Raw genomic sequence first — 25,696 nt, 5'->3', positions numbered from 1 at the left:
TGCATCCCTATTTAACATAGTTTAGTTTTGCTTAATTTTGAACCTTACATAGAAGGACTTATGTTGTAAGTATACTTTTGTCTTGCTTGATTTTTTTCAATGTCTATCCTGAGATTTAGTCATGTAGTTCAGAGTAGCAGTAGTTTCATTTTCTTAGCATATTTTTTGTGGCAGGTAGAATAATGGTCCCCCCAAAGATACTCACTTTCTAATCCCTGAAACTTCTGAATATGTTACCTTATAGGCAGAATGGACTTTGCAGGTGTGATTAACTTAAAGCTCTGAGTTGGGAAGATTATCCTTGATTTTCCAGGTGGGTTTAGTGTACTCACAAGGGTCCTGTAAGAGGGAGGCATGTATATTTTGTCAGAGAGAAGTAAGGAGATGTGATGATGGAAGCGGAGGTCAGAGAGATTTGAAGATGCTAACTACACTACTCCAGCTTTGAAGGTGGAGGATGCCGCCATGAGCCAAAGAATGAAGGCAACTTCTAGAAGTTGGAAAACGCAAGGAAGAGGATTCTCCTCTAGAGCCTCCAGAAGGAGCATAGCCTTGCTGATACCTTGATTTTAGCCCCAGTGGAAGCCTGGACTTCTGATCTCCAGAACTGTAAGACTATAAATTTATGTTGTTTTGCTGCTAAATTTGTGGTAATTTGTTACGTCAGCAGTAGGAAGCTAGTACATTTTTTCATTGTATGAGTATATTATAATTTATCCATTCTTCTCTTGCTGGACATTTGGGTTGTTTCAGTTTTTGGCATTTATGGACAGTGTGACTGAAAATTCTTGTACATATTTCCTGGTGCACGTGAGAGAAGAGTGTCTTTAGGATATACCTAGGAAAAGGGTTGCTGGGTCACAGTATGTGCATATTTTCAGCTTTACTTTATAATACAGAACTATTTTCCAAAGTACATTCCTACTAGCAGTGTGTGAGAGTCTTTACTTTTTATATTTAAATAATTTCTTTTTTTATATTCACTATGACAGTGCTTCCTTTTTTTACGTAGGTGGGTACTCAAAATTTGCTTCAAGTGAAAGCACATTTGGGAACTAATTTATACTTTTTCCAACCTAGAAATAGTAGGTTTATTTTTATTCCCTTTTTGGTCAACTAATTTTTCTGTTAACTTTAAGAGCAAAATTATAACAATGCAAATGCTATAATTTAATTTGTAATCATAGTTGTAGAGTAATAATTTCTCTTGCTGACAAAAACATTTCTATATGAATTTGTTAAGTAATACTTGCATACTAGGTTTAAATTCTAGTCTTCCGTGCAAACATGATTATTTTCTTTCATCAACATTCAAGCACTTCAGGGACTGTTTTGGATAACATTATGTTTGTGAATGTGACTGTTTCTTCTTCTGTTGGCTAAGAAGCATGCAAAATGACGTAGTAAGTAATGATTACCATTTATTGGGCACAGTCAGTGTAGCAGGCACTGTGATGAGTAAGCACTTTACATATATCATGTATTATCACTTTTAATCCTTAAATAGCCACAGTTGTTATCTCTTTTCTATAGTTGAGGAAATTGAGGCATAGAGAAGTTAAGTAGTGGGTCCTAGGTTTTACAGCCAGGATTTGAATCTAGGTAGTGTGGTCTCCCCCTCCCCGCACAGCTGTGGGATCTTTGTTCTCTGACCAGGAATTGAACCCAGCCCCTTGGCAGTGAGAGCACGGAGTCCTAACCACTGGGCCGCCAGGGAATTCCCCAGATAGTCTGGTCTTAATCTCTATTCTGTGAGGTCCCTGGAGCTAAAAGACAATAAACACACTGCAGTGTTATTAATTTCTCAGACAATACTCTTGTAGGGAGTTATCTTCATTAAGTATGGTTTGGTCTGGTTTATGTTTTTGGAATTCTTATATTAGTACAGTTTTTATCCATTTGCCTTTGTGTCTTATCATTTTTATTTTCATTCTCCTTTTAGTTCTCATTTTTCCTCTCATCTTTCTGTTATACGCGTATATGTGAACCTGTATGACTTATAAATTACATACAGTTTGATATCTCATTTTCATCTGGTTAATTAAATTACTTCACCAAATATCTATTGATTAACTGCAAAGTTCATAATTTTTGATTATGGCAGAGAATATAGTGACTATGATATGGTCTTCATCATCCCCTAGTTTGTAATCTAGGGGATTATCAGTATTTACTTTTTAATTTGTTGGCTATTTTTCTTCTCAATCTTTTTCTACCAAGCAAATGTTTCAAATGATTTTTCACCACATGGTATTTTACAAGTTGAATCTCCATTTAGTATGTTCTGTCTGTATTTTGATCATCTTTGGGTCTGTTTTGGCAACACCTCCAGATTTAGCATCACTGTCTGAATTCATTATCATGCTGTTTACTTTCTATTTTAGGTCATTGAAGATATTGCCAAAGAGGAATTATTTAAGTTCTTTCTTGCAGTATCTCATTTTCTTGCACCAAGATCATTTTAAAGCTATTAGCTTACTGAAAAAATGAATCCCAAACAGTTATTTGACAGCATTGATACTGCAGCCAGATTACATTAATTTTTTCAGATATAATTTTTGATGTGGAATCAAAAAGAACCTGTGGTTCGTGTACAACTTTGAGAAACTATTGTCTTACACCAGTGAAGCCTGGTGTGTTAGTTATCTATGGCTGCATAACAAATTACCCCTAACTTACTGTTTTAAAACAACAGCATTATTTCACGGAATCTGTGGGTCAGGATTTTGTGTGTGACTCAGCCATCTGGGTACTCTGTTTCAAGATGAGTCAGAGACTGCAATTAAGGTAGGCTGTAGTCATCAAGAGGCACAACTGAGGAAGGATCTGTTTCCAAGCTTACTCCAGTGGTTGTTGGCATGATTCCATTCCTTGTGGGTGGTTGGACTGAGGGCTGTTGGTACCTTTTGTAAGTGGAATCATATGCTAGCAGAGGTTGTCCTAGCACATGGGTCTTTCCTTGGGGCAACATGGCAGCTTTCCTCATCAGAGCAAGCAAGTAGGAAGAGCCAGAGAGAGACAATGAGCAAGGTAGATGTCACAATCTTTTATATCTGGGAAGTGATATCCTGTCACTTTTGCTGTATTCTGTTCATTAGAGTCAAGTGACTGGATCCACCCACACTAAAGGGGAAGGGATCAATAACATGAGATAGGGATTATTGGGAGCCATTTTAGAAGCAATCTAGTACACCTCAGTAGCTTACAGGATTCTGGGCTTTTCCCTTAGGGTTCAATTTCTAATTGGAACAGGTGTATTTTTAGCTTTATATTAGTATCTTGAAGGACTCTATCCAGGATACTACTTTGTTTCATGATCTTTCTACTGGTAATTTAAAGTGAGATATGGTGAAAATTATTTGGTAATTATATTTCTGAGGGATACCTAGTAGTGTTAGAAACTTTTTTCATGGTAAAATATACATTAGATTTTCCATTTTAACTATTTTTAAGTGTACAACTCAGTGGCATTAAGTATATTAACATTGTTCTGCAACCATCACCACAATTCATCTCCAGAACTTTTTCATCTTCCCAAAAATGAAACTTTGTACCCACACTAAATCCCTATTACCTCCTCCTTGCAGCCCCTGGCAACCACTAGACAGAAACTACCTTCTGTCTCTATGAATTTGACTAATCTAGCTACCTATTATAAATGGAATCATATATTTGACCTTTTGAGATTGGCTTTTTTCACTTAACATAAGGTCTTCAAGGTTCATTCATGTTGTACCATGTGTAAGAATTTCCTTCCTTTTTAAAATTGAATAATATTCCTTTGTATATATGTGCTACATTTTTGTTTATCCATTCATCTGTCATTTGGGATGGACACTTGAGTGCTTCTGCCTCTTGGCTCTAATGAATAATTCAGCCATGAACACTGGTGTACAAAATATCTTTTTGAGTCCCTCCTTTGAATTTTTTGGAGTATATACTCAAAGGTGGAATTGCATAATTATATCATAATTCTATGTTTAATTTTTTTGAGGAACCTCCAGTACTGTTTTCTACAGTGGCTGCACCATTTCACATTTCCTCATTCCTCATTTCCATCAGCAATGCACATGGGTTCCACTTTCTCCACAATTTTGCCAACACTTATTTTCATGTTTTTTGATAGTTATTCTAAATGGGTTGTAAAGTGGTTTGATTTGTATTTTCCTAGTTAATTAATGATGTTGAGCATCTTTCCATTCTTATGATCCTTCGTATATTTTCTTTGGAGAAATGTCTATTCAGGTTTTTTGCCCATTTTTAAAATTGGGTTGTTTGTTATTTTGTTGTTGAGTTGTAGGATTTCTTTATATATTCTAAATGTTAACCCCTTATCAGATATATTATTTGCAGATATGTTCTCCCATTCCATAGGTTGCCTTTTTACTCTTTTGATGGACACTTCATCAAAATTATTTGTTTTTAATTTTGATGAAGTCACTTTATCTGTTTTTTTCTTTTCTTTTGGTGTCATATCCAAGAAATCATTGCCAAATCCAATGTCATGAAGCTTTTCCCCTATGTATTGTTCTAAGAGTTTTATAGTTTTGGATCTTACATTTAGTTCTTTGATCCAGTTTCAGTAAATTTTTATATACGGTATAAAGTAAGGGTCGAGCTTTATTCTTTAGCATGTGGATATCCAGTTTATCCAGTGCCATTTGTTGAAAAGATTGATCTTTCCCCGTTGAATGGTTTTGGCACCCTTCTCTAAAAATTTTTTGACCATATATGTGAGGCTTAAAAATTATAACTTTTAAAAATAGTGTTTTTCTACTTATTGTAAAAATACATGTTTACTATAGTAAATTTACAGAAGAGGAGTCTATCCCAAGAAAATAATCATACTATATAGGAATAACCATAGTTCATAGTTGGTAAATATGAGTTCAGGCTTTTTTTTAAAAAAATTAATTTATTTTTGGCTGTGTTGGGTCTTCGTTGCTGTGCACCTGCTTTCTCTAGTTGCGGTGAGCGGGGGTTACTCCTTGTTGCGGTGCGTGGGCTTCTTATTGTCGTGGCTTCTCTTGTTGCGGAGCACGGGCTCTAGGCGCTCAGGCTTCAGTAGTTGTGGCATGTGGGTTCAGTAGTTGTGGTTTGCCAGCTCTAGAGCTCTGGCTCAGTAGTTGTGGCGCACGGGCTTAGTTGCTCCGCGGCGTGTGGGATCTTCCCAGACCAGGGCTCGAACCCGTGTCCCCTACATTGGCAGGTGGATTCTTAACTGCTGCACCACCAGGGAAGCCCCTATATGTATACTTTTTAAAAAAATAGAAATGAGATCATATATATTGTTTTATAAGTCACTTAAAATATAAAGAATTTTTTTCATGTTTAAATGTTCTTCTACAAGTTGCATTTTAAATTTAATTTTCATTTTTAATCAGTTAAATATGCACATAATTTAAAAAGTTGAATGATTCTGTACACTTCTTTATAGAAAAGAAGAGTCTCCTGGCCTCCCCACTCTGCCCTTTTTGCTGATTCTTTTGGTATTTACCTCCATATCTCAAATGAACATGCTTGTATTGCTGCTGATTAATTTTTAAATTTTAGTCATTATTTATTGGCTTTCCACTATGGAAGGTGAGGATTTAGCTTTTCACAGCCTATCTCAGCTAGGTCCTCCGATTTTCCATTAATATTATAGTTTAATTTTGGTTAGGGCAGTATTCAGAATTTAAGTTATTATGACTCTGTAAATGCTTTTGACATCTAAGTCATGAAATTTATATCTGTATAGGTATAGATGTAGGTATATAGTATGAGTAACTTTTCTACACTGGTTTTTTTTCCTGGAAGTAATAATTGTATTGTGTTTTTCTTTGATTAGTTTTCTAACCTAATTCAATTCCAAACCAGTTGCACAACTCTTCTCTTATTGCATTTAGGTTCAAGTGAATATTCTACCAATAGCATTACCTATGAGAAATCTCTCCTGGAGTACCTATTGTCCTAAAGGCTAGGGACCATGATTTATTTATCTTAGTATTCCCACAGTTTTTGGCAGGGTACTCATCAAATGTTTGTTTATTGAAAGAATGATTGGTAAAAGTTCAGATTGTAGAATATTTTAAAATTTACCCAAATAACTTTGTATATAATAAATCAAGATTATTAATAGATTGATTCAAATATAGATTTGTATAACATAATTTAGCCATTCTCAAACTCTCTGGTCTCAGGACCTCTTATCAATCTTAAAATTTATTGAGGACCCTAAAGAGTTGTTTATTTGTTTTATCATGGATTTATAGCTAATGATATTTCCTGTATTAAAATTAAAACATATTTTAAGTTTATTTATTTTAAAATAATAAAGCTGGGTTTCCCTAGTGGCACAGTGGTTAAGAATCCACCTGCCAGTGCAGGGGGCATGGGTTCGAGCCCTGGTCCGGGAAGATCCCACATGCAGCTAAGCCCATGCGCTTTACAACTACTGAGCCTGTGCTCTAGAGCCCATGAGCCACAACTACTGAGCCCATGTGCCACAACTACTGAAGCCTGTGCACCTAGAGCCCGTGTTCCACAACAAGAGAAGCCACCGCAATGAGAAGCCCGCGCACTACAACGAAGAGTAGCCCCTGCTCACCACAACTAGAGAAGGCCTGCGCGCAGCAACGAAGACCCGATGCAGCCATAAATAAATAAATAATACTATTTTCCAAAACAGAAAAACAGGTGGTGAAATGAGTGGCATTGTTTTACATTTTTTCAAGTCTCTTTAACGTCTGACCCCATAGAAGACAGCCGGATTCTCATACTTCTGTGTTCAGTTTGTTGCAATATATTGCTTTGGTTGAAGCATATGAAGAGAATATGGCCTTATTCAGATACACTATTGGAAAAGGGAGGAATATTTTACCACCTTCTCAGATAATTGTGGATTTTCTTTTTATAAATTAATTTTATTTATTAAAAAAATTAACATGGTAAATGACTTTTTTGGGTTCTACAGTTCTATGAGTTCTAGCATGTGTGTAGATTCATGTAACCTTCACTATAATCATAATAATAATCGTAATAGTTCATAATAGTATTCATAAGTATTCATAATAGCTCTACAGTCCCCCAAAACTCCTTCATACTATCCCTTTATAATCATACCTTCATCCCACCTCTAACTCTTCGCAACAACTCATCTATTCTCTGTTACTCTAGTTTTATCCTTTTGAGAATGTCATATAAATATAATCATACACTATGTAACTTTTGGAGACCGGCAAGTGATGTCAAACATCTTTTCATGTATTTATTTGCAATCAGTATAACCTCTTTCGTGAAGTGTCTGTCTTTTGCCCAGTTTCAAATTGGGTCATTTGTTTTCTTACAGTTGAAATTTAAGTGTTCTCTATATATTTTGATACAAGCCCTTGGTTGGATATTATGATTTGCAAACATTTTCTTCCAGTATGTAGCTTGTCTTTTCATTTTCTTAACAGTGTCTTTCACAGAGTAAAAGTTTTCAATTTTGGTAAAGTTCAGTTTATCAGTTTTTTTTTTCTTTTATAAAATGTGCTTTAAGTATCATGTCCAAAATCCTTTGCAGAAAGATTTGCTTACCAGTTTATTTCTAAATGTTTTGTATTCTACATTTAGATCTGTGATGCATTGTGAGTTAAGTTTTGTATATAAGGTTTGAGGTTTAGATTGAGGTTCATTTTTTTACATACAGATGTACGGTTGTTCCAGCACTTTGTTGGAAATTGTCTCTTCTGTGTTGAATGGCCTTTGCGTCTTTGTCAAATATCACTTGGCCTAGAATAGGCAAAGCTATAGAGACAGAAAATAGACTAGTGGTTGCCAGGGACCAGGGAAAGGAGGGAATAGAGAGTGACAGCTAATAAGTATGGGGTTTCTTTTTTGGATGGTGAAAAAGTTCTGGAATTGGATAGTGGTGGTGAATACACAGCCTTGTGAATATACTACAAACCACTGAATTGTATACTTTAAAATGATGGTATGTGGATTATATTTACATTTTTAAAAAGCTAAAAATTTAATTGGCCATATTTGTGTGGATCTATTTATGGACTCTATTTCATTTACCTGTAGTATGACTAATAAGCCTTTGCCAATAGCACAAGGGCTTGATTACTGTCACTATATAGTAGTAAGTCTTAAAATCAGGTAGTGTGATTCCTCCAACTTTGTTACTATTTTTCAAAACTGTTTTAGGTATTTTGGTTCCTTTGCCTTTTCACATAAATTTTAGAATCAGCTTGTCTATTTAACGCCTTTTGCTTGAATTTCATTTGGAATGTTGTTAAATCTGTTGATCAGTTTGAGCAGCTTTTTTTGATTTTTATATGCCCTTTATCAGGTTGAGAAAATGCCCTTCTACTCTTAGTTTGCTGAGAGTTTATATCATGAATGACTGTTGAATTTTGTCAAGTGCTTCTCCTGCATCAAATGATAGGTCATGTAGTTTTCTTTTTTAGACTGTTAATCTGATGAATTTTATGAATTGATTTTTTTTTTTTTGCGGTACGCGGACCTCTCACTTCTGTGGCCTCTGCTGTTGCGGAGCACAGGCTCCGGACGCGCAGGCTCAGCGGCCATGGCTCACGGGCCCAGCCGCTCCGTGGCACGTGGGATCTTCCCGGACCGGGGCACGAACCCGTGTCCCCTGCATCGGTAGGCGGACTCTCAACCACTGCGCCACCAGGGCCCTGGACTTTTGTTTGTTGGAAGATTTTTAATCACAGTTTCAATTTAATTACTTGTGATTGGTCTGTTCATATTTTCTATTTCTTCCTGGTTCAGTCTTGGAAGGTTATACCTTTCTAAGAATTTGTCCATTTCTTCCAGGTTGTCCATTTTATTGGCATAGAGTTGCTTGTAGTAGTCTCTTAGGATGCTTTGTGTTTCTGCGGTGTCTGTTGTCATTTGTCTCTAGGTATTTTTTGATTTCCTCTTTGATTTATTCAATGATCTCTTGGTTATTTAGTAACGTAGTGTTTAGCCTCCATGTGTTTGTGTTTTTTACGTTTGTTTCCTCTGTAATTCATTTCTAATCTCATAGCGTTGTGGTCAGAAAAGATGCTTGATATGATTTCAATTTTCTTAAATTTACTGAGGCTTGATTTGTGCCCCAAGATGTGATCTATCCTGGAGAATGTTCCGTGCGCACTTGAGAAGAAAGTGTAATCTGCTGTTTTTGGATGGAATGTCCTATAAATATCAATTAAATCTATCCGGTCTGTTGTGTCATTTAAAGCTTCTGTTTCCTTATTTATTTTCATTTTGGATGGTCTGTCCTTTGTGTAAGTGAGGTGTTAAGAGTCCCCCGCTATTATTGTGTTACTGTCGATTTCCTCTTTTAGAGCTGTTAGCAGTTGCCTTATGTATTCAGGTGCTCCTATGTTGGGTGCATATATATTTATATATATATAGATAGATCCCTTGATCATTATGTAGTGTCCTTCGTTGTCTCTTGTAACATTCTTTATTTTAAAGTCTATTTTATCTGATACGAGTATTGCTCCTCCAGCTTTCTTTTGATTTCCACTTGCATGGAATATCTTTTTCCATCCCCTCACTTTCAGTCTGTATGTGTCCCTAGGTCTGAAGTGGGTCTCTTGTAGACAGCATATATATGGGTCTTGTTTTTGTATCCATTCAGCAAGCCTGTGTCTATTGGTTGGAGCATTTAATCCATTCACATGTAAGGTAATTATTGATATGTATGTTCCTGTGAACATTTTCGTAATTGTTTTGGGTTTGTTTTTGTAGGTCGTTTTCTTCTCTTGTGTTTCTCACTTAGAGAAGTTCCTTTAGCATTTGTTGTAGAGCTGGTTTGGTGGTTCTTAATTCTCTTAGCTTTTGCTTGTCTGTAAAGCTTTTGATTTCTCCATTGAATCTGAATGAGATCCTTGCCGGGTAAAGTAATCTTTTTCTTTTTCTTTTTTTTTTTAACATCTTTTTTGAGTCAGGTAGAGTAATCTTGGTTGTAGCTTCTTCCCTTTCATCACTTTAAGTATATCATGCCATTCCCTTCTGGCTTGTAGAGTTTCTGCTGAGAAATCAGCTGTTAACCTTATGGGAGTTCCCTTGTATGTTATTTGTTGTTTTTTCCCTTGCTGCTTTCAATAATTTTTCTTTGTCTTTAATTTTTGCCAATTTGATTACTATGTGTCTTGGCGTGTTTCTCCTTGGGTTTATCCTGTATGGGACTCGCTGCTCTTCCTGGACTTGGGTGGCTATTTCCTTTCCCATGGTAGGGACATTTTCGACTATAATCTCTTCAAATATTTTCTCTGGTCCTTTCTCTCTCTCTTCTCCTTCTGGGACCCCTCTAATTCGAATGTTGTTGCATTTAATGTTGTCCCAGAGGTCTCTTAGGCTGTCTTCATTTCTTTTCATTCTTTTTTCTTTATTCTGTTCTGCAGCAGTGAATTCCACCACTCTGTGTTCCAGGTCTCTTATCCGTTCTTCTGCCTCAGTTATTCTGCTATTGATTTCTTCTAGTGTAGTTTTCATTTCAGTTATTGTATTTGTTCATCTCTGTTTGTTTGTTCTTTAATTCTTCCAGGTCTTTGTTAAACATTTCTTGCATCTTCTTGATCTTTGCCTCCATTCTTTTTCCAAGGTCCTGGATCCTCTTCACTATCATTATTCTGAATTCTTTTTCTGGAAGGTTGCCTATCTCCACTTCATTTAGTTGTTTTTCTGGGGTTTTATCTTGTTCCTTCATCTGGTACATAGCCCTCTGCCTTTTCATCTTGTGTATCTTTCTGTGAATGTGGTTTTTGTTCCACAGGCTGCAGGATTGTATTCTTCTTGCTTCTTCTGTCTGCCCTCTGGTGGATGAGGCTATCTAAGAGGCTTGTGCAGGTTTCCTGATGGGAGGGACTGGCGGTTGGTAGAGCTGGGTGTTGCTCTGGTGGGCAGAGCTTAGTAAAACTTTAATCTGCTTGACTGTTGTTGGGTGGGGCTGGGTTCCCTCCCTCTTGGTTGTTTGCCCTGAGGCAACCCAACACTGGAGCCTACCTGGGCTCTTTGGTGGGGCTAATGGCAGACTCTGGTAGGGCTCACGCCAAGGAGTACTTACTAGAACTTTGCTGCCAGTGTTCTTGTCCCCATGGTGAGCCACAGCCACCCCCCGCCTCTGCAGGAGACCCCCCAACACTAGCAGGTAGGTCTGGTTCGGTCTCCTATGGGGTCACTGCTCCTTCCCCTGGGTCCCAGTGCACACACTACTTTGTGGGTGCCCTCCAAGACTGAAGTCTGTTTCCCCTAGTCCTGTCGAAGTCCTGCAATCAAATCCCACTATCCTTCAAAGTCTGATTCTCTAGGAATTCCTTCTCCCATTGCCAGACCCCCAGGTTGGGAAGCCTGACGTGGGGCTCAGAACCTTCACTCCAGTGGGTGGACTTCTGTGGTATAAGTGTTTTCCAGTCTGTGAGTCACTCACCCAGCAGTTATGGGATTTGATTTCGGTGTGATTGTGCCCCTCCTACCGTCTCATTGTGGCTTCTCCTTTGTCTTTGGATGTGGGGTATCTTTTTGGTTAGTTCCAGTGTCTTCCTGTCGATGATTGTCCAGCAGCTAGTTGTGATTCTGATGTTCTCACAAGAGGGAGTGAGAGCATGTTCTTCTACTCCGCCATCTTGGTTCCAGTGGTACATCAGGTGTTTTAAATGCATTTTCAGCTTAGATATTTTCAACTTAATGATGAGGTGTAACCCCATCCATCAGAAATCGAGGAAGATTTGTATAGGTACTCCAGCTTTATGTGGTATATCTTTTCCTATTCCTTTGCTTTTTAAATTCATGAATAAGTTTATTTATAATGATATTTATATAATAAAAGCAAAACACATGAAACTCAGAAGTTCTCAAAGAAACTGAAGTATAATAATAAAAAGCAATGTAGACTGACAGGCAAGAATTTAAAGATTTAATAAACAGTTGAATATGAAATAGACATCCTTACTTCTAAATTCTACTTTGTCACTCACACTGAATTATATTTGAACAACGGCTCTCTGTTCAGGAGGTCCTGTACTGGAAATTCTGGAAACTGGTAAATTACTTTTTAATAAGAGTTTAAAGTTAATGATGTATATAAAGAAACAAAATTGAGTTATTTGTAGTGAGGTGGATGAACCTAGTGTCTGTCATACAGAGTGAAGTGAATCAGAAAGAAAAACAAATACTACGTGCTAATACATATATATGGTACCTAAAAAAAAAAAAAAAGAAGGGTTCTGAAGAACCTAGGGGCAGGAAAGGAATAAAGACACAGATGTAGCGAATGGACTTGAGGACACAGGGAGTTGGAAGGGTAAGCTGGGGCGAAGTGAGAGAGTGGCATGGACATATATACACTACCAAATGTAAAATAGATAGGTAGTGGGAAGCAGCCGCGTAGCACAGGGAGATAAGCTTGGTGCTTTGTAACCACCTAGAGGCGTGGGATAGGGAGGGTGGGAGGGAGACACAAGAAGGAGGAGATATGGGGATATATGTATATGTATAGCTGATTCACTTTGTTATAAAGCAGAAACTAACACACCATTGTAAAGCAATTACACTCCAATAAAGATGTTTTAAAAATATTTAAAAAATAAAGTTAATGATGTATTACCATGTTGTACCTAATGCTGCCTTAATATGAAGTCACATTCAGTATGCTTTGAAGTGAAATATCTGTAAATTAATCTATTCTGCCAGGCTACAAAAATGTCACCAACATTTTGGTGATGCATGCTTATGTGTTAGGATTGAACTGTTTAGGAGGATAAAGAGAACTGGAGCAGAAGTGAGCATACCTTTGTTTTTAACCTACGTATCCCATTATTTTTGAAGTGAGTTTCTTATAGAAAGCATAACTCATCTTCATGATCTCTCTCTTTCAGTGGTGTGTTTAGGCCATTTATATTTAAAGTGATTACAGATATATTTGGATTTAGGCCAACCATTTTATTATTTGTTTTATGTTGATGCGCTCTGTTTTTGTTCTCCTGTTTCTCCTTTCTTAGCTTCTTTTGTATTATCTTAACATGTCTTGGTATTCCACTTTATTTCCTGTTTTTTGCTTTTTATTATATCTTTTTTGTATAGTTTTTTAAAGAATTATTTATTTATTTGGCCGTGTTCGGTCTTAGTTGCAGCCGTAGGATCTTCATTGTGTCATGCTGGTTCTTCGTTGTGGCAAGCGGGATCTTTAGTTGGGGCATGTGAGATCTAGTTCCCTGACGAGGGATTGAACCTGGGCCCCCTGCATTGGGAGTGCGGAGTCTTAACCATTGGACCACCAGAGAAGTCCCTGTATAGTTTTTTTTGAATGGTTGCTCTAGTGTTTACAATATACCTACTTAATTTTTCACAGTCTACTAGAATTATTATATCACCACTTCAGGTAGAATGCAAAAGCCTAATAACCATCATATAGGTCTCTTTACCATTCTAGCTTTTTTTTGTAGTTATCTTATGAGTTATATCTATATACATTGGAAATCCTTTCAGATAGTGTTATAATTTTTGCTCTTAACTTGCAAGCGTATTTTGAAAAAGTCAAGAGGAGGTTAGTCTATTATGTTTACCTAGTTTTCTGTTGTTCTTCATTCATTCCTGTTATTCCAAGTTTCCCTCTGTTATAATTTCCTTTTTCTCAGAAGAAATTTCTTTGGTAATTTACCATACAGCAGCTCTGCTTACAATACATAATTTTCTTTTCTCTGAGATTGTCCTTATCCCTCAAGGATGTTTTCTCTGGGTACAGAATTCTGGTTGACAGTGCTTTACTTTCAGTACTTTAAAAATGTTTTTCTGTTTCTTGCTGACCTCCATGGTTTATAATGAGAAAGTCACAGTCAATTGAATTATTGTCCCCAGTAAGTAATGTATCATTTTTCTCTGGCTGTTTTTAAGAGTTTTTCTTTGTGTTTAATTTTCAACAGTTTGGTTATGATGTGTTTGTGAATGGATTTTTTTTGTGCATGTCCTGTTAATTAAGGTTCTTCAATCAATTGTTTTATGTCTTTTGCAAAACTTGAGATGTTTTAGCCATTATTTTAAAAATATTTTTCCTGCCCTACACTTTTTCCTCTCTTGACATGACTGTGATGAGTTGAATGTTAGAATTTTTGATATTGTCCTGCTGGTCCCTGGGGTCTGTGTTCATTTATAAAATTATTTTCTGTTTTTTTAATTTCTGTATATTTATCTTCAAGTTTACTGACTCTTCTGACACTTCCATTCTTCTGTTGACTCTAGTAACATTTAAAATTTTCTGTTATTGTATTTTTCCCTTCTAAAATTGTTGTTTATGTCTTCTATATCTTTACTGAGACTTTATCTTTCTGTTCATTTCTAGGACTTTATATATCTTTCTATTTATTCCTTCACTTCTTGGAGCATTTTTATAGTAGCTGCTTTAATGTCTTTGATAAGTCCCGGATCTCTGTCATCTTGGCATTTACATCTGCTGATTTGTCCTTTCACATGTAAGTTGAGATTTTCCTGGTTCTTTGTATATTTGGTAGTTTTGGATTGTGTCCTTGTTATTTAAAAAATTATGAGACTTGAGTCTTATTTAAATTCTGCAGAGAATGTTGATATTTTAAAAATTTGACCACCTAGTTGTGTTGAGGTTGCACATTCTAAGTAGCCTTCCAGGTATTTTGTTTTTAATATTAGTTCGGTTTTTAAAGCCTTTGAAATAATACTCAGATCTGTCCCAGATGTATACCAGTGGTGGTAAGTCTGGCACCTGGACAGTGAGTCTAAGCCTTAGTTCAGTTCTCAAAGTTAGTGGTATGCTGTTCAATGTCATATCTTTTAGTGATGCTAAATGTAATCTGTAAGTGTAAGTATTACCGGTTTCATTCATTCATTATTAAGTTCTAAATCAACCAACCTTTCACCTAAGAGTTTTGGCAGCCATTCATAACCACTGCCTACATTATTTCATTAGGTGTTGCAGAATGGTGAATTTTTAATTCTGTGACTATCAACTATTTGGTTTCTTTGAAATACAGTTAATACTACAGGAAAGGCAGGGTAAATGCTTGATTTATTTTCCTTTTATTTATATTCAGAATAATGAATTAGTACACTAGCAATTGTTTGTAGTGTCTACTGAATTGTTTTTGAATATCATTATGAATTTATGGGTTATTATATATTTCATGTGTTTCAGTTATTGCAGTCATTATCCTTTTATTTTAATTTCCTTATTTATTTATTTTTAATTTTGGCCATGACTCATGGCTTACCAGATCTCAGTTCCCTGACCAGGGATTGAACCTGGGCCACGGCAGTGAAAGTGCCGAATCCTAACCACTAGACCACCTGGGAACTCTCTCATTATTCTTTAGATGTCAATTTTCTCACTTCAAACCATTGTGAGCCCGTTCCACTTAGCTCCTGTGTCCTTTTGACTTGACTCCATTATCTTGAACAAAGTTGGATTCACCATGAGGATAATGAAGCTTAAACTTCAGGGTTCTTTATTTCCATTGGCTTCTTTCAAAGCTTTGGGAGCAAAGTTTTAGTAATTGGTCATATGTAAAATTTGCAAAAGTAAGATTTTTAAGATAGAGGCCTCACTTAATATAAATTCCAGGCCCCATAAACCCTGGATCTGTCCCAAGCCTTTGGTATATTCCCTGCTTTCAAGCACAGCAAGATTCTAGGCTCATCTTTTATATTTCCTGCCCCAGTTTTAGAAATAGCCATTTTTCCAAGGAGCTTTTGTTCTTTTTTTGAGGGAAATGGTATTTGGAACTTTCAGTTTGGATACTAGAGATTCTTAATCTATTGGGCTGCATTGCTTCTAGGACTTCTCGATGGTTAGGCTTGTGAAATACGTGTTTAAATAAAGATCATATTTTTTTCATGTTTTCTTCAATGTCAGATTTCAGGATTTTTACTTGACCTCTTTGACTTTTATATTTGTATCTCTTTATACTGAAAATGTTGACTCTTAGTGATTTAATATAATCACTTATTTGCTGTGTCTTGCAGTATACCTATAATAGTTTTTAAATAACAGAATTGATATTATTTCTAATGACAAAACTACTAAATGAAGTTTTAAGATTTCTTTGTTGTTCTTTTATTCCTTAAGCTATATCCCACTAGGGGTATACAATCAAAATACTGTATTTTAAAGCCACTTGAATTATTTTCTGTGTGATAATGTCACATACTTGGTATGCAGTGGGTTCTTGGTTTCAGTTTATTTTAGATTTTTAGAGATTGTACTCCTTTCATTTTTAGTATCTTTTTTAAAATTTATTTTGTCTTTTAATTGTCTTGAAGGAAGAGGTCACCACTCAGTGTCAACAAAACGCTAAATTTATTGGTCTCCATTCAGGGGAGAGTTGTGAAGCTTAGAGTTCAGGGATTGGTGAAGTGGGAGTGTTTAGGAAGTGGTTGAATTTTTGATAAACAGATGTGGCTATGGACTGTGGCTGTTACTGACTGGTTGACTTTCTGAAGTGTGGTCGCTAATATGAAGCTGTCATTGATAGACTGGGATGAGTTTGAAGCTAGTTCTGATGATTACTTTGTTGCTATGGTCCTTTCCTGAATTTGGAGTATAGGAGTTTTTTGTTTTGTTTTGTTTTGGTTTTTTTTTTTTTTTTTTTTTTTGCGGTACGCAGGCCTCTCGCTGTTGTGGCCTCTTCCGTTGCGGAGCACAGGCTCCGGATGCGCAGGCTCAGCGGCCATGGCTCACAGGCATGTGGAATCTTCCGCGGCATGTGGGATCTTCCCGGACTGGGGCACGAACCTGCATCCCCTGCATCGACAGGCGGACTCTCAACCACTGCGCCACCAGGGAAGCCCTAGGAGTTTTTTTCTTGTATGTAAAACAATGATTTTTGTTCCAAAATGAAAACTATATCACAAGATATATTCTTAGAAGTCTGACTTTTATCCTTATCCCCTCCATCCTGTTTTCTCCTTTCTTTTGGGCAAAGGTTGGCAAGCAATAGTCTGCAGGCCAAATTTGGCCACCCATCTCTTTTTGTAAGTAAATTTTTGTTGGAACACATACTCTTTTGTTTATGTATTGTCTATGTCTTCTTTTATTTTAAAATGGCAGAGCTGAGTAGCCATGACAGAGATTATATAGCTTATAAAGACTGAAATATTTATTATTTGGCCCTTTACTGAAAAAAATTTATTGATCTCTGCTATCGTTTTCATCACTTTTTGGCTTTTCCTTTTTTTAAAATAATAAAAGCAAATATGTTAATATACTTAACATTTACCTTCCTTTTACAGAAAAGTAGTATGCTTTAAACACGTCACTGCATCTTATTTTTTTTCACTTAACAATATATCCTGAAAATCACTCTGTGTCAATATATCTCTAATTCCTGGACTAGTACTCCGTTACATAAGTGAATCATTTTACGTTCAACCAATCCCCTATTGAGTGACTGTTAGTTTTTTCCCTAGCCTTTTGTAATTATAAATAATGTTATAGTGAAAAGGCTTGTGAAGAAGTCATTTCACATGTTTTTGCCATTGTACCTTTGGAATAGGTTCCTTGAAGTGGAATTGCTGGATTAGAGTTTAAATATAAATTATTTTATTATGCTGAATATTACCATATTCTCCTCCATGGGGCCCATACTTTTTTTTTTTTTTTTACTGTGATAAAGAACACATAACATAAAATTTACCATCTTAATCATTTTTAAGTATACAGTCAGTAGTGTTAAGTATATTCACATTGTTTCAAAACAGATTTCTAGAACTTTTTCATCTTGCAAAACTAAAATTCTATACCAATTGAAAAACAATGCCCCCTTCCCCCTCCCCCCTCCTGCCTCTAGTAACCACAATTCTTCTTTCTGTTTCCATGATTTTGACTGCTCTGGATAGCTCATATAAATAGAATCATAAAGAGTATTTGTCATTTTGTGACTGGCTTTATCACTCAGCCAGGTTCATTCATGTTGTAGCACGTGATGGGATTTCCTTTTTAAAGGCTGAATAATATTCCATTGTGTGTATATTCCACATTTTCTTAATCTGTTCAACTGCAGATGGACGTGTGGGCTGCTTCCACCTTTTGGCTATTGTGAAGAACGCTGCTGTGGTCTTGAGTGTACAAATACATTTGTCTGAGTTCTTGCTTTCAGTTTTTGAGGGTATATACCCAGAAGTGGAATTGCTGAATCATATGGCAATTGATTGTTTAATTTTTTTAGCAACTGCCATACTGTTTTTCATAGTGACTGCATCATTTTATATCCCCATGCACAGTGTACAAGAGTTCCAGTTTCTCCACATCCTTGTCAGCACTTATTATTTTCTTCTTTTAATAGTAGCCATCCTAGTGGGTATGAGGTGATTTTTCAGATGGTTTTGATTTGTCGTTCTCTAGATTTTGAGCATTTTTTTCATGTGCTTTTTGGCTATTTGTATATCTTCTTTGGAGGACTGTTTATTCAGGCTGTTTGCCCATTTTTAAATTGAATTATTTGATTTTTGTTTTGTTGAATTATTCTTTATCTGTTCTGGGTATTAACCACGTATCAGATATATAGTTTGCAATTATTTTCCCCAATTTCATAGGTTGTCTTTTAGCATATAAAATTTTAAAAATTTTGACAGAGTCCAATTTATCATTTTCTTTGGTTTGCTGTGCTTTAGGTGTCATACCTAAGAAATCATTGCTTAATCCAAGGTCAGTGAAGATTTATGACTGTGATTTCTTTTAAGACTTTTATAGTTTTAGCTTTTACATTTAGGTCTTTGATCCATTTTGAGTTAATTTTTGTGTATGATGTTAGGTAGGGGTACAAATTCGTTCTTTTGCATGTGGATATTTACTTGTCCCAGCCCCATTTGTTAAAACAAACTCTAGATCTTTTTAATCTATGCATCTCTTGTTTTTTACTTTTAATGTAGAATATTGCAGTTATGCCTAGAAACAGTATAATGGATTTACATATACCCATCATACAAAAATTATAAAAATTCTGTCATTCTTACCTCATTTGATCTTCTACCCCCAAAACAATAACTCTTTTTCCCCTTAGAGTGCTTTAAGGCAAATCTAAGACCTTTTATCACTTTGTACATTAGTAGTTTATGTATCTCTTACAGAGAAAGACTTTATAAACATAACTACACTACTATTATTACACCCTACAAAATTACCAATTATGTCTTACCCAGTACTTGCTTAATTTTATCTGATTGCTAGTTGCTGCCTTAGGTTGATACATATCTTGTTTCTTATAATGTGCAGTGTAAAGCTTTTTTATTTTACATGCCATTTGTCTTGGGTCATTTTGTCATTTATATGGGTCATTTTGTTCTTTAGGATCTCCATAATCACGGATTTAGCTCATTGTATCTTCATGTTGTCATTTAACATGTACTTTGATCCCCCTTATTTTTATAAACATATAATTAAATCTAGAAGCTTGATTAGATTTAGAGGTGTTTTGTTTGTTTTAAGGCAAGAGACTTCATAGGTGGTACTGAGAAAATTTTGTTGCATCTGTCAGGAAGCACTTCATGTTTCATTGTTCTACCTTTTAGTGATGTTAACGTTGATCATTGAGTTCAACTTGATCCTTCCATATTAAAGTTCTCCATCCACTTTTTACCTTATGGTTTTAGCAGCTATTGATGGTCATTGCCTAGATTCATTATTTAACCAGGGATTGGAAAATGGTGATTTTCTAATTCTATAATTTCTTCTGCACTTATTAGCTGTGACTATTCTCTAAGGAAAAAGTTGCCTTCATCATCTCTTTGATTTCCCCGAAATACTGTTCATGTCAGAAAGGCAGGATAAATGCTTGATTCTTTCTATTTATTTGACAATTTTCAGAATAATGAGTTGTGCCTTAGCAACCTCCAAAATTCTTTTTTCTTTTTTGAGTGTCATTATGAACTCATGAGTGTTTATTTTTTAAATTAATTTATTTTTTATAAATTTATTTTTATTTATTTTTGGCTGCGTTGGGTCTTCATTGCTGTGCGTGGGCTTTGTCTAGTTGCGGCGAGCGGGGGCTACTCTTCATTGCAGTGCATGGCCTTCTCAGTGCAGTGGACTCTCTTGTTGTGGAGCACGGGCTCTCTTGTTGCGGAGCACAGGCTCTAGGTGCACAGGCTTCAGTAGTTATGGCACGCGGGCTCAGTAGTTGTATCTTGTGGGCTCTAGAGCGCAGGCTCAGTAGTTGTGGCGCATGGGCTTAGTTGCTCCATGGCATGTGGGATCTTCCCAGGCCAGGGCTTGAACCCGTGTCCCCTTCTTTGGCAGGTGGATTCTTAACCACTGCACCACCAGGGAAGTCCGTTTATGTTTTTGATGTTTTTCAATCACTGCAGTCACCATTCTTGTATCTGCTCAAATTGTTTCATCCTTGGCAAATGAGAATTCTTTCACTTATCTCTGAATTCCTTTTGGCATGTTAGTAGTAGTACTGTTAACATTTTTGCTTTCTGATTTGACAAGATGCCCCAAGTTCATTGTGCATAATTTCCTGTGCCAGACCAGGAATAAGCCATTTCTTCAAGGAGCTCTTATTTCTTTTAGTGGCATATGATGTTTAGACTTCACAATCTGGAGGCAGGGGTTCTCATTGCTACTGACTTATCATTGCTTTTAAGCCTTTTCAGGCCAATCCTCATGCCAAATTTTCTATCATAATTTGATTGTCTGATACTTGTTACGTAGTTGATTCCTAGGGGCATTTCTTGGGAACAATATTCTTTGAGTTCTGTGTGTTCATAACTGTTTCCTTTAGCCTTGAAGGTTACTTTGGCTTGATAGAATACGCTTGGCTCACATTTCCCTGGATACTTAAATATGCAGTAAGCTGTTTGTGCCAATGTCTGTTCCCAGTCTGATTTTTTTTCCCCTTATGTATAATTTGGACTTTTCTGCACATACGTCCAGTGAAATTTTTTTCCCTTTAAAATTCAGTAGCTTTACTAGACTGTGTTTTGGCATTAACCTTCTTCTGAGTTGTTTTCCCAGATATGTAGTATACCATTTCAACCTGCAGGTTTAGTCCTTTTTTAATTTCCAGAAATTATTTTCTTGAATTATAGTGGCTAATATTTGTTCCATCTCATAGCTTTGGGGTTTTTATTGGCAGTCTTTTATAATATGTATTTTATATTTACTTTGTCTTTTATCACTTTTAATTTCTAAATTTCTTTTTAATTTTTTTCATTTTTCCCTTTATTTTTTCTCCCTTAATTTTATGTTGTTTTCGCTCATGTCTCTTCTACTTGAATCTTCATTTCTTTTCCTTTAATTTCTGTTCCTTTTCTGAATTTGCTCAGATTTCTTTTTATGTCTTTCTGTTGCCTAGCTCTCTCATTTATAAGGTTTTCTAATTATGATTTATGTTCTTTTAAATCTTCTTTTTCTTACTTTCCTTTAGTTTGTTCTGTAATTAGGTTACAGCATTATCTCCTTTAGGCCATATTTTTCTGCAGTATCTTCATTTTCTACAGATATGTTGTTCATGTTGTTATCCTTTTTTCTTACAATATCATTGTATTGGGTTTGATCAACAGACCTTTTCTGTGGCTCATGTTTATTTCCTATGCACTTTAAATGCATTTTGTAACATTAAAATTATATTAGCTCTGGTGATGTTAAGCTCTTAGTTGCAACCTATTAAACTGTAAGCTGTTGTAAATTAGGTACGATTTTTTTTTCTTAGCAGTGTGTTGGACTAAGGATAGTAGTCTGTGTCAACTGCCATTGACACCATGCTTGTCCTGAGGTCTAGCAATCTCAGTTATTGTAAATTATATTTGTGTTATAATATAATGCTTCTTTAATGTGTGGCTATTTCACTGGACATCTGTAATGGAAAGATAAGTACTTTTTTTTTACATGTACTAAACAGATTTTAGAACTGAGTTTGTGGGGGTTTTCCCCTCTTTCCAGCAAAGCAACCTAATTAATGTATAGGATTAGTAGTGTTACTTGGTGCTGGAATGTTTATGTTAATTAGTTAGTCCTGATATGCTGCTGTGTTTCTTTTGTTTCAGGTTAAATGGAAACCACCCTTGGGAGCTGGATGCCTGTGTAGCCATTCTATCACATCAGTGAATTGCAATGAGTGGAGGAGGCGAGCAGCCGGATATCCTCAGTGTTGGAATCCTGGTCAAAGAAAGATGGAAAGTAGTGAGTATACATCAGGGAGAGAGAGGGGTGGGGGGGGAGGGGCTGCATACATATGAGCGGGTAACTTTTGGTATCTTGATAAAACCATTTCATTAGGAAATAATACATATATTGCTTATATGCCTAAAGCAGTTATTTTTGGTTCTTTTCCTATGATTAGGTTCTGTTTATGCCCTAATTCTTATTCTTGCTGCTTATAGGAGTAAATTTTCCTAAACTCTGATAGCTACTATTTTTTTAAAAATTTATTTATTCATTTATTTATTTTTGGCTGTGTTGGGTCTTTGTTGCCGCAGGAGGGCTTTCTCTAGTTGCGGCGAGTGGGAGCTACTCTTCGTTGCGCTGCACGGGCTTCTCATTGCGGTGGCTTGTCTTGTTGCAGAGCATGGGCTCTAGGTGCGCGGGCTTCAGTAGTTGTGGCACACGGGCTCAGTAGACGTGGATCTCAGGCTATAGAGTGCCGGCTCAGTAGTTGTGGCGCATGGGCTTAGTTGCTCCACAGCTTGTGGGATCTTCCCGGACCAGGGGTCAAACCCGTGTCCCCTGCACTGGCAGGTGGATTCTTAACCACTGCACCACCAGGGAAGTCCTCTGATAGCTACTATTGAGTAAGGTAAATAAAAGTATACTTAGGGAAAGAACAGTTGAAAAAAAAATACAGTACAGTGAACTGCCCTTTTTTATTTTTTAACATTTTATTAAGGAAAATTGTAAGTATACATTAAAATAGTGAGACTGTTATAAAGAACCTCCGGGTACCCATGCCCCAGCTTAAACAGTTATAGACTGATGGTCAATCTTGTTTCATCTCTTTAACCTCTCTCCCAGAATATTTTGAAGCAAATATTTTACCTTAGCATTTCTCTCTATGCACTTCAGTATATATCTCTAAAAGATAGACTTCTTCTTAAAATATAATCATAATATCATTATCACTTCTAGAAAAGCAATAATTTCTTAATATCATTAGGTATCCTTCGAACTTTCACATTTTCCTAATTGTTTTGTAAATTATTTTTAACAGTTGAATCAACCAAATCCAAGTAAAGTCTGGATATTGCAGTTGGTTTACATCACTTAAGTTTCGTTTAATTTCTAGGTTCCTTTTCATCTCTCTTTTTTTCCTTACAGTTTATTTATTAATGAAACTAGGTTATTTGCCTGTAAAATTTTGCACAGTTTGGATTTTTTCTATTGCTTCCATGTGGTGTTAACATGTTTCTCTGTCCCATGTATTTTATGTAAACAGTTAGTTATTTAGAGAGGCTTAATGGATCTGACCTCAGGTTTGTTTATTGAAATAGGGGCATTTCTTTTTTCATAAAGGGTATTGTGAACTTTGGGTGGGAGGCATATAATGTCTTATTGCCCATCATTTTTTGTGATGTTAGCACTATTGATCATCATTGTCTAGGTCTGTTAATTCATTAGGGATTGCAGACTGGTGATAGTCTATCGTTCCTTCATTTATTAGTTGAAGTACATCTATGAAGAGAAATTTCCTATCATTAACTATCTGACTACCCTGAGATACAATTTGAATAGGAATACAGGATAAATGCTTGATTCTTTTCTTAATTCACCAGTTTTCAAAATAATGAATTGGTTCCCTAGCATCTTCTAAAAGTGACCAATGAGGGCTTCCCTGGTGGTGCAGTGGTTGAGAGTCCACCTGCCGATGCAGGGGACATGGGTTCGTGCCCCGGTCCGGGAAGATCCCACATGCCGCGGAGCGGCTGGGCCCGTGAGCCATGGCCGCTGAGCCTGCGCATCCAGAGTCTGTGCTCCGCAACGGGAGAGGCCACAACAGTGAGAGGCCCGCGTACCGCAAATAAATAAATGAATAAATAAAAGTGACCAATGAAATTTTTAAAAATATAATTAAGAATTCATGGATTTAAGCATACTTAATGTGTTTCAGTCCACATTAGTTATCATTTTTATTGATTCTAGTTATCATTCTTATTGATGTGCAAATTGTCTCATTTGACTAAGGGGACATTCTTCAGGTTGTCTCCTGAGTGCTTTTAACACGATCCTAATAGTCTTTTGATGGCTTCCTTGCCCTAGACTTGGAATCTGCCATCTTTCCTCCTATGAAAGAAGCTATTTTTGTTTTAGATATATTTAAATATATTTTATGGCTATCCAGTCTTTGGTAACCAAAGTTTTTTTCCATTAGCAGGTTTAGCAAAGCTATTTAATAGTTTCCTTAGTCTATCAACAGATTGGAAAAAGAAGATTCTTCTTTTAGAAATAAAAATTTTGTTTCTATGGTACAGTGTTTTACTGATTAGGCAAATCAGTAGGCTTTGAAATTTTACTTGAGTAAATATAAGAAAAGAACCTTTTCATCATCATGGACTGGTGCAGGGAGATTCCAGCAATTGGTAATCTTTAATGTAAGTCAGGCACGAGTGTTTCTTTGGTGGGAGCTTTGTGTTAAGTGCTGTGGTGAAGTTTGGCTTTCTTCAGTAGACATATCAAAAGGTGACAAATGAAGCTACGTCTGGCATAATTGCTTTGTCCTGATAATGAGAGCTAATAAATGTATGGAGCATGTCTCCCAAATTTGAGAGTCATAGTGGCATTTTTAGTAAAATATCACAGGCTCATTGTTAAGGATGGTGTTTTGGTTATCTACTGTTATATAACAACTGCATCAAAACTTAGAGGCTTAAAACAGTCATTTATTTTGCTCACAGTCTTGTGGATTAGGAATTTAAGAAGAATTTGCCTGGGTGGTTTGTCTCATAGCCATGTGGCACTAGCAGGTTTGGGGATTGGAAGGTCCACTTCCAGATGGCTTCTTTGGTGCCTGGGGTCCTTAGTTCCCTTACCGCCAAACTGGTGGCCCATTTTCTAGGACCTCTCTACAGGGCTATGGCTTCTCAGGATGGACACACTTTTTACATGGTGGCTGGCTCTTGAGAGTGTTGGTTAAAGTAGTCACAAGATCCACCCAGGTTTAAGAGGGTGGGGAAATGGACTGTGCCTCTTGATGGGGGAGTGGCGGAGTCACAGAAGAGCAAAAAGGATGGGCACTATTTTGTGGCCATCTTTAGGAAATACAGTCTGCCACAGTCTTACCTCTATTCTTTCCCTAGTCTGCATATCACCATCGTACTAAATTACCTCTGTCTCTTTGCCGTATAAACATTGGTGATGTCTTAGGGTTTTGTTAAGCTCAATAAAAAAAAAATTCATGCTCTATTATTGTTCAAATTATTTTATATGAATAGACCAAGGAGCAAAATCATTTATTTCAGGTTAGAATTTTTCTTCTGTTGTTTGGTAAGGTTCTTTGTGAGGTAAAAACATGAAGCCAACTCGCATCAGAGTCCATAATTAGAAAGATATCTCTTTAGTACTGTTTATGACTTTTTAGAGTTACACAGTCTTTGTTTAATGGACAAAATATAAATAATCATAAGATTATTATGATTGGGTCCCAGTCAGGGGTCAAAAAAGAGAATTTATTTAACTGAAATTAAGTTCTGGAACTTTTTCTAGTCCCAAACTCATATCAGAGTTTCTCGTGGTATCTCTTCCCATCACCAAACCAGA

General features: G+C 36.3%; 1 protein-coding gene across 4 annotated transcripts in view; it reads left to right on the top strand.

Annotated features, from left to right (window-relative positions):
• The window catches only part of TTBK2 (tau tubulin kinase 2), a 138,588-nt gene that overhangs the window by 12,551 nt on the left and 100,341 nt on the right, over positions 1-25,696 (top strand). For all 4 annotated transcript variants that reach the window (XM_060005095.1, XM_060005094.1, XM_060005093.1 and 1 more), the window contains exon 2: positions 21,994-22,129. In XM_060005095.1, the coding sequence (XP_059861078.1) occupies positions 22,061-22,129 (69 nt within the window). In that variant the 5' untranslated portion in view covers positions 21,994-22,060. The remainder of the gene's footprint in view (positions 1-21,993; positions 22,130-25,696) is intronic.

Source organism: Delphinus delphis, chromosome 2 (assembly GCF_949987515.2).
Source record: "Delphinus delphis chromosome 2, mDelDel1.2, whole genome shotgun sequence".
NCBI lineage: Eukaryota > Metazoa > Chordata > Mammalia > Artiodactyla > Delphinidae > Delphinus > Delphinus delphis.
Note: the sequence above shows the minus strand (reverse complement) of the source record. Positions and strands in the feature narration are given on the sequence as shown.